Raw genomic sequence first — 10,544 nt, 5'->3', positions numbered from 1 at the left:
CTCGAAAACAAAAAGAATAGGATTATGACAAATAACAATTTTTCTTATTGAGTAACTTTAACAATAATGGAGAGTAAACACATTTTTCTATGGAGTGTAAATACATTTCTATGAAATGTGTGTGAGAGCGAAAAACCTGTCTGGCAGCTTTCTTTCCAAATATCCATCAATCAATCAAGACAGTAAAATTCTCTCATTGCCCCAGGCGACCACCTAAGTACTCCAGATCAATTCATAAATCTTTATCAATGCATTTTAAACTATGATGCAATTGAATACACATGAAAGCCTCAGAAAACAAAATACAATCAAAAATGTCCACATTCAGGCTGGTCGACCCATCGGACCCTCCTGTGGATTCTCTCTGTCCCTGCCTAGACCCAATATCCCTAAGCATTCACGAAATTAACAAAAACATCTGAGATCCCCACATGTACCCAACAACAGAAACCATCATTCTTCAAAAATTAATACAGAAAGAATATGACACAAATTATGTATTACACATGCAAATATGTCTATATATCAGTGCAGACACTGGAATGTAGTCCACTACACTGCATCTCCTCAGCAGTGTCGACTTTCAATGAAACATCGATGATGGAATCTGAACATTTCCACACCTTCCTCGTTCCACTTCCTCCCGTCCATTCATATTGTCCATGTGTGATTATTTGAATCCCCTCTACACATTCCCCTATATATGCTTCTGGAAGAAAAGAAAACACCAACCAGTATCTTTTGCAAAACAACACATGCAAATTAAAACATCAATATCAACAATAATATAAAAATTTTATATAAAATGATATATAAAATGAATCACATTCCATTTCCCCCTTTGATTCATAACAAAATACTAAATATCACAATAATATGTAAAAACGTGAAAAATGATCGGATATTCAAAATGGATATCTATCCATCAATACTCCATCCAGTCCCACTTGTTCATCTCCATCTAGATCAGTAACAGTTAACAACAGCATCTGAGTGTTTTCTCCAGGCAACCCATCTCAATATCATAGCCTTCGCAAAAGTCAATAACAAAGTACAAAAGCAAAACATCACACACAGCACTATAAGAGCTGCTACTAAAATCTGAACTATCACTGCTCCCACTGGGCCTAACTGATCTTGCAACCAAGACTTCGCTGACCATCCAGCTCCTTCAGATCTACCAAACGCATCCCTTATATTCTTCAATGCATCCATAACACTAGTGATATTATCGAAACTGTCGGGGATCAAAGTATAACAATCATCCCCCGTCAAGTTCATAGCCAAACATAATCCACCTTGTTTTGCTAAAATATAGTCAAGAGCCATGTCATGTTTCAACAGCGTCAGTCTGTGACTTCTTTGAGTATTTGACAGAAGGTTAAACCCTCTTATCGTTTCATTTGCAAAACCCTGCAAAGTATAGGTAATATTATCAATGTGATCTGCCAAAACTGTTACCCCATACCATGGAAAAAGTCCAAGTCCCCACTTCTCTCCTAGACTTATCCTCCAATGGTAGGCTTCCAGACTATGAAATTTCGCCATGTCCCTTTTCACCCTATTTCCAAACCTAGAATCAGATTTATCTGTTTCCGGTGCTTCCCCTCTTTTAATGGTAAAAGCCTCATATGGAAGCTTCAACGTCGACATGTAACAACATCCTGTCCATCCATAGGGTAAGAATATATATGCTTTATCACCACAAACCCACCAAATATCTCTAAAATTCCCAATAGTCACATTACCAGGCAAAAGCTGATCTTTCACCATCAAAGTCCTGCTCTTCTTACTAACTGGAACATAAAAAGTTACATTATATTTCTCATTACTAACCTTACGTTCATGCTTACCCAAAGTCATCATATAATCATCACAATCTGATATTCCCATAAACATACCCTTTCCATCATATGTTTTATTTGAACAAAAACAGCTTTTAGCCCTCACAGGTTTCACCTCCAATGCTTCAGGAATCGCTGTTAACTGATTTTCCTTCCGATCTAACAAATTCACATAGGGTAATTCATTTAACCAATAACACTTAAACCTAGGCCTAAACAAATGCTTCGACAACGACATTATTATATCTGTTAATGATTGTTGCTGATACAACAGCCATGATAAAGCATAAGATTGACACGTACTTGATAGAGGTTGAGCCACCGTCTCTAAGATTGAACCCCATGTGCCTGGTGCTGGAATTCTCAACAGACATGGACGCTCAAGATTCCTCACTGATCTTACAGAATGAGTTAACTACTGGAACCATAGATTCATACCTGCTCATCCATCTTTAATTTGCAAAACAGAAGAATGCCTTCCATTTAGTGTCTCTCTTCCCTAACGAGCGGTATTGATCAGATATATCTTCTTGTCTTCCATCAAAATCAAAGAACTCATCCTGTACCTCCAGGATAGTATTCTGCACTATTTCAGATGAATCTACATCATTCTCTACTACCATCTGCTCTCCTATTTCAACACTATCCTTACTACCATTCACAGCACTCTCCATCCGTATCATAAACTTCTGAGTCACTCTTACTACATCCTTTAGTTTCAGAAAAGTTGTTGTTGGTGTCTGTGTCACATTTCTTAAATTTGTTATTGCCTTCGTAACATTAATCTCTTTCAAAGTTACTGTTAAAATAGTTGCTTTAGTTGATGTATTAACACTCTTAATTATTTCCAGTGGCAAAGTGACAGATATCCTCTGTGTATTATTTACTGTTGGAGTGGCTACTGTAATATACATCTCCTGAACTTCTTTGGTGACTGTGGAAGCTTCAACAGACTTTAAATCTTCCATCATAAGCGTCACCTTACGAGTTACATAGCCTTTTAACCAATAATTCTTAACCGGAACAAATTTTAACGCTGGCTCTAAATAAGTACACATATATTCTCCCTGATCTTCCCATGTAACATTACGCAAAATAAGTTAGCAATCACTCATAACCCTCTTCCACTTCATATCGTTGTACAAAATATACTTCCTTTGACTAGGGGGCACAGCTTCTACTTCTGGTCCTGATAACAACACTTCTTCTCCATAATTATCTCTCCACGTGGGAGGAATGTCACCACCCCACTCCTTCTCTCACATCTACAAGGAAGCTGAGCTGACTGTCCTAGAGTTACTTCAACCCTAGTTTTCGTAACTTTTTTTAGTCTGACTTTTTCCCCAATTTTTTCAAAAACCATTTCACTGATTTATCCACAAAACTCTCCCCCACTAATTTGAGGATATTTGATCGGGAAGACCCCACCTGCTTATGACTTCTTTACACAAGAACTTGGCAACCAATTGAGCATCATTTAGCTTAGTTGGACAGGCCTCCGGCCATCGTGAAAATCTATCTACAACCACCAACATGTATCTTTTCCCATCAACTGGTTTTATCATATCAACAAAGTCGATAACCAACTCACGCATAGGACCTCTCGGTGTAGGAATGTAACCAGGAAGAACTGTCACACCCCTGCGAACATTATTTTTCAGACAATTTGTGCACCTGCCTATGACATAGTCAACCTGTTCAAGCAAATATGGTGCCCAAAACCTCCTAACCTCCCCCCTTGCAACATGAGCTAACCCATGTGCTTCCTGAATCATCAGACCTAATAGGTCTAGAGGCGCTACTATCAACCCCTCATGGTTTCTCCAAAGACAACAAAGGATTGCTACTCTGAGGATTTTTTATTATTGTCTTCAAAACACCTGCTTTTGAAAGTCCTTCAATTTATGGTTCAATCCCTTGGATTGCTTCATCTTTCAATGGATACTGATTCCTCCAAGGAGGTCTTGCTCCTCGTCGAAGTTCAACTTTCACCTCAATTGTGCTGATTTCACAAGTCCAATATCGGTACTGTGTTGAGACCTCAAACATTCTTGAACTTGCAACATCTCCTCTTTCATAGGGTCTGAATCCATCTTCACACTGCAAATAGATTCATGTGTCATCCGTACAGCTTGTGGCTCTCCTTGTCCTTGAGCCGAAATCATGATTTTGAGAAATCGCTGATCTTCACTCCTCCAAATCCCCCAAATTCTCTTTCATCAGTACAAAAACAGCTTTCTCTGCTTCTGTCATAATTTCTCCTATTTGCTTCTGCTCATAGCCTTCAGAAACCAACAAGGTCACATGTGGCACACTCTTCTCAATCTCCAATTCTTTATCCAGATAATCGTCTGTGTTTATCTTCATAGCTGCTTGTGGTCCTAAAATTATGCAACATGAGCTGAGTTGAACTTTCTTTGGTTGATGACTCGTTGGTATCTTTCATCAGTTTTTGTCCTTCATTTTCAGACAGCTTAAGAACACCCAGCTCTCTTTGTCTCTTTTCTTTACGTTGTTCCCTTTTTTTCTCCTTCTTCTTTTAATCACCCAATTACCTTAATTTTACAGAATAATGTCAGTGCTGGATTTCCAACACAACTCTAATCAAACCAGCTCATGCACAAAAAACTCCAATATGCAATTCTTAATTACATCAATTGATCAGTCTGTTGCCAAGTCCCTGTCAAATTGTCACAACATGAAATATGCTAGACACACAAAATATCCTGTATGGGAAGGTACGTTTTGTGAACAGAACAGTACTAGCCTTAATTGGACTGGATCCGTTGCAGCACACCCTGTCGCGTGACGCACTCGTCAGCACCTTCTCTCTCTCTCTGTCTCCTCCTTCTCATCTCTCATATCACAGAAGAACAAAGGAACAGACAAGAATTTAGTATTTTATGCACTCACTGGGTTATTTCAACCATGCAATACCCTTTTAGAAATGCCTATGTTCACACTCGCGCTAAGAAATAAGCAAACAGCTTAACTCAGGAATATTATAAATAGCTCAATAACATTTTATTTTATTTATTTTTAATCCGTCAACATATCTCTCATTTATCAATTCAATAGATCTCAATCAAATAGTTTCATCGTTAAGCAACAGCCGATTTAACAAACAGAATACTTTATTCGTGTGTAAGTCTCCCCCTTCTTCTCTGTCTGCATGTCACAGCAGCTCAGTGCAGGCAGGGGAGTGGCATATTTGCTCTACGTAACTCTAAACTCATAAAATCCCACACATGCGCAGTTCATTCACCAATGCGATTTCAGAGTGAGAAGAGCTCCCAAGCAGCTCTCTCCAAGCTAAACAACAGAAAGTAGACAGACCAGCTGTCCCTCCGTTATTTCCCCAACACAGACAAACAGTAACACTTAACAGAACTCACAAACCAACACAAAACATAGAACACAAATCCTACTTTGAAGTTTCTTAACTTCACTTATCCTAATCTGCAGATGTATAGTTATTTTCTTATCCATTACAAAACATCTCTATACACTCTTAAAATCCTCCCTGTAGGTTCATAATCTTTTAACAGTTATTAAACGTTCTCTTTTTATAGAGACTCATAAGATTTTAACCTTAACGTCCTTCCAGGGGGCTCATATATAGTTAACAATTATTAACGTTCTCACCAACGGAGACTCATAAGATTTTAACCTTAACTTACATATTTCCGTACAAAAAACTAAAACCCCTGTTCTCAACCAAAACATATATATGTATATATCTCTAACATAAATCTTATCCTAACATGAGTCGACACACAGTTTAAACACAACAGAGACGTCTTTATTTTATTTTATTTTTTTCTCCCCCACACACACACACAATTCAAGAGGAATGCATCCGTTCCTACGGTCCTCTAAAGCATGCTACCGTCATTCCTTATTTTTCATTGTTCCTAAATTTCTGCTACCTCGAGTTTGCAGATATTCAAATGAGAGGTTACATCGAACATATACCTCGTCAACTATAAGTCGAGGGGTAACTTGCAACCGAATGTATCTACCACAAACCCCAATTTCCAGAACTGACCTCATAAATCAACCTAGTGAGTTTTCAGGATTTTCGGCCCATCCTAATGATCGCCTCGTTTGAGGGCTTTTTTTGTAGCGGTGGCTGAAATTAACAAACAACAGATGAAGATGTGGCATCCCTTGCAATCACTTCCTCTGTGTGTGCTACTTGCTTTTCTTGTGAGCCACGGCCAAGGAACCAGGCAGGGCCAGGATCTCAAATGTGGAGCATGTAGGGCCATGGTGGATGAGATGGAGTGGGCAATATCCCAGGTGGATCCTAACAAAATGATCCAGACCGGGTCCTTTAGAATCAACCCAGATGGTAGCCAGTCTATTAGAGAGGTTCCTCTCGCCCGCTCGGAGGGTAACCTCCTGGAGCTAATGGAGGAGATATGTGAGAAGATGAAGGATTACGGGGAACGCTTGGACCCCATCACCAGCAGGGAGACCTATGAGATGGTCACGTCTCGGAACGGCAAACCCATGGACCTCTCAGAGGCTAAACTGGATTCCAGAGTCACATCCAGCCTGAAATTTGCTTGTGAGACCATCATTGAACAACATGAAGACGAGGTCATCGAATTCTTTGCCCATGAAACGGACAACGTGAAAGACAAACTCTGCAGCAAGAGAACAGACCTTTGCGACCATGCTCTGCAAATCCCTCATGATGAGCTATGATTCCATCCTGCAGTTCACGCAGCTCAGCTTTACACACAGCTACCTTCCACCACGTTAGTGTGTGGGGAGGTGGAAATGTAGAACTCAACACACTAGCTCGATCTGCGCTATCAATCACAAGTCATAGATGCAAGGTATAACTTATTGGGCGACTACTGTTAAGAAAACTCATGACATCAACTATATTCTCACACATTTGTGCTTTTGTGCCTCAATTTATATTGTCCTTATGCAGGTGTGTATGATGTGGGTAGAGCACTCTTGTAATGTGTATATTACTACAATGAATTCAAATCAAATGTATTGGTCGCATACACAGTCCTCTGTAGCTCAGCTGGTAGAGCACGGCACTTGTAACGCCAAGGTATTGGGTTCGATCCCCGGGACCACCCATACACAAAAAAAAATATGTATGCACGCATGACTGTAAGTCGCTTTGGATAAAAGCGTCTGCTAAATGGCATATTATTATTATTATTATTATTATTATTTCCATAGATCAACGACGTCCTAATTTTTATACATTTTTCCTTGGCCTTATTCCTTCATTGTATTCTTTTTGAATTTTATTCAAGCAAAATATCCCTGTGGCCAGTATTATCAATTCCTATAGACACTCCCCCCTGTTTGCGTTGTTTCCAGTGCAAACAAATTTAGAAATTTAGAACGGACTCTTATCCCACAGCAAATAACAGCAAAGTGCACACATAAGTCTTTCAAACGGTACATCTCCTCAGCGCACACACCCACATAAGCAAACGAACCGACCAGCGCCCAAAATTGTGAGAAATCTCACCTTATGTGCCGGCGTCTTGAGCGGGAGTCACTTCGTGGTTCATGCATGGAACGCTGGAGAGACGCAACACGTCCCAAAGGTCCTCATCGCCATTCTGTGGTATCTAAATAATGATGCTAATTATGCTGTGAGGACAAGGAATCCGCTGACACTGTCTTCGATTATAATAGTTTATTACATCGAAGATTTCAGCCCCAATTTACAGACTTCTGCAGACATCTGGAGAACAACTGACCCAATCTCTAATATGTTGTTACTCCTCGTCCTTTGTCCCAACCATAGTATTTATAATCTGTAACATGATATGGGTGGTTTCCCCTACAGACCAATCCCAGGACGCCACATAACAGACTTCCTCTGTTTTAGGGTGCCCCTATAGTAATGCTCTCCAGATGCTTCCACAAGCTGAGTCAACTTCCTCTAACACACCATTTACAAACATCAGCAAAGTCATAAACTGTTTATACACTACAAGTGCAATCTTAGTGCCAGCATCGGTTTGTGGTGGTAAATAGATGGCTACGAAAAATATAGATGAAAACTCTCTTGGTAAATAGTGTGGCTTTTTCATGGTGGTTTTGGAGCAGTCGCTTCTTCCTTGCTGAGCGGCCTTTCAGGTTATGTCGATATAGGACTCGTTTTAATGTGGATATAGATACTTTTGTACCAGTTTCCTCCAGCATCTTCACAAGGTCCTTTGCTGTTGTTCTGGGATTGATTTGCACTTTTCGCACCAAAGTACGTTCATCTCTAGGAGACAGAACGCGTCTCCTTCCAGAGCGGTATGACGGCTGCATGGTCCCATGGTGTTTATACTTGCGTACTATTGTTTGTACAGATGAACGTGGTACCTTCAGGCGTTTGGAAATTACTCCCAAGGATGAACCAGACTTGTGGAGGTCTACAATTTTTTTTCTGAGGTCTTGGCTGATTTCTTTGGATTTCCTCCAATGTCAAGCAAAGAGGCACTGTGTTTGAAGGTAGGCCTTGAAATACATCCACAGGTACACCTCCAATTGACTCAAAGTATGTCAATTAGCCTATCAGAAGCTTCTAAAGCCATTACATCATTTTCTGGAATTTTCCAAGCTGTTTAAAGGCACAGTCAACTTAGTGTATGTAAACTTCTGACCCACTGGAATTGTGATCCAGTTAATTATAAGTGAAATAATCTGTCTGTAAATGAATTGTGTCATGCGCAAAGTATATGTCCTAACCGACTTGCCAAAACTATAGTTTGTTAACAAGAAATTTGTGGAGTGGTTGAAAAACGAGTTTTAATGACTCCAACCTAAGTGTATGTAAACTTCCGACTTCAACTGTAGCTAGGTATGATCAACTCTCTGAACTCATTTACTATTCTCCTACCGTTTTTTGGGGGTAGGGTATTTCATGAGTTTTAGGATATTTCATGAGCATTAACATTCCAACACAGCCTGTATCTCAGCACAGGGTTCATTACACCACAGCTAAATCAAGAGACATCAAGGCCTGTAACATACTTTGTTTCACAGAAACATGGCTCTCCTGGGATATTCTGTCGAAATCGGTCCAGCCAGAGGGGTTCTCAGTTCATCGCGCAGACAGGAATAAATATCTCTCTGGGAAGCAGCAGGGTGGAGGTGTGTGTTTCATGATTACCACTCATGGTGTACAGTTGTGGTCAAAAGTTTTGAGAATGACACAAATACTAATTTTCACAAAGTCTGCTGCCTCAGTTTTGATGATGGCAATTTGCATATACTCCAGAATGTTATGAAGAGTGATCAGATGAATTGCAATTAATTGCAAAGTCCCTCTTTGCCATGAAAATGAACTTAATCCCCAAAAAACATTTCCACTGCATTTCAGCCCTGCCACAAAATGACCAGCTGCCATCATGTCAGTGATTCTCTCGTTAACACAGGTGAGAGTGTTGACGAGGACAAGGCTGGAGATCACTCTGTCATGCTGATTGAGTCAGAATAACAGACTAGAAGCTTTAAAAGGAGGGTGGTGCTTGAAATCATTGTTCTTCCTCTGTTAACCATGGTTACCTGCAAGGAAACACGTGCCGTCATCATTGCTTTGCACAAAAAGGGCTTCACAGGCAAGGATATTGCTGCTAGTAAGATTGCACCTAAATCAACCATTTATCAGATCATCAAGAACTTCAAGGAGATAGGTTCAATTGTTGTGAAGAAGGCTTCAGGGTGCCCAAGAAAGTTCAGCAAGCGCCAGGACCGTCTCCTAAAGTTGATTCAGCTGCAAGATCAGGGCACCACCAGTGCAGAGCTTGCCCAGGAATGGCAGCTGGCAGGTTTGAGTGCATCTGCACACACAGTGAGGCGAATACTTTTGGAGGATGGCCTGGTATCAAGAATGGCAGCGAGGAAGCCACTTCTCTCCAGGAAAAACATCAGGGACAGACTGATATTCTGCAAAAGGTACAGGGATTGGACTGGGGTAAAGTCATTTTCTCTGATGAATCCCCTTTCCGATTGTTTGGGGCATCCGGAAAAAAGCTGCCATCAGTCCTGTGTCATACCAACAGTAAATCATCCTGAGACCATTCATGTGTGAGGTTGCTTCTCAGCCAAGGGAGTGGGCTCACTCACAATTTTGCCTAAGAACACAGCCATGAATAAAGAATGGTACCAACACATCCTCCGAGAGCAACTTCTCCCAACCATCCAAGAACAGTTTGGTGACGACCAATGCCTTTTCAAGCATGATGGAGCACCTTGCCATAAGGCAAAAGTGATAACTAAGTGGCTCGGGGAACAAAACATTGAAATTTTGGGTCCATGGCCAGGAAACTCCCCAGACCTTAATCCCATTGAGAACTTGTGGCCAGTCCTCAAGAGGCGGGTGGACAAACAAAAACCCACAAATTCTAACAAACTCCAAGCATTGATTATGCAAGAATAGGCTGCCATCAGTCAGGATGTGGCCCATAAGTTAATTGACAGCATGCCAGGGCGGATTGCAGAGGTCTTGAAAAAGAAGGGTAAACACTGCAAATATTGACTCTTTGCATAAACTTCATGTAATTGTCAATAAAAGCCTTTGACACTTATGGAATGCTTGTAATTATACTTCAGTATACCATAGTATCATCGGACAAAAATATCTAAAAACACTGAAGCAGCTAACTTTGTGAAGACCAATACTTGTGTCATTCTCAAAACTTTTGACCACGACTGTACAGA

At 40.5% G+C, this 10,544-nt stretch overlaps 1 protein-coding gene across 1 annotated transcript; it reads left to right on the top strand.

The window, feature by feature from the left end:
- The first annotated feature begins 5,971 nt into the window (after positions 1 to 5,971).
- On the top strand, positions 5,972 to 6,831 carry LOC311115215 (protein canopy homolog 2-like). The gene has a single exon (XM_084190412.1). It carries the CDS (start codon positions 5,997 to 5,999, stop codon positions 6,555 to 6,557), a length of 561 nt encoding a protein of 186 aa, XP_084046538.1. The 5' UTR covers positions 5,972 to 5,996; the 3' UTR covers positions 6,558 to 6,831.
- Positions 6,832 to 10,544: the final 3,713 nt, after the last annotated feature.

Source organism: Coregonus lavaretus (genome assembly GCF_964263955.1).
Source record: "Coregonus lavaretus genome assembly, contig: HAP1_SCAFFOLD_366, whole genome shotgun sequence".
Classification (NCBI taxonomy): domain Eukaryota; kingdom Metazoa; phylum Chordata; class Actinopteri; order Salmoniformes; family Salmonidae; genus Coregonus; species Coregonus lavaretus.
The sequence above is the reverse complement of the archived record's forward strand: the minus strand, read 5'-3'. Positions and strand labels throughout refer to the sequence as shown.

What these genes read in the sequence shown, in the direction of transcription:
- LOC311115215 (XM_084190412.1), top strand. Translation starts at nt 5,997, where the DNA reads ATGAAGATGTGGCATCCCTTGCAATCACTTCCTCTGTGTGTGCTACTT.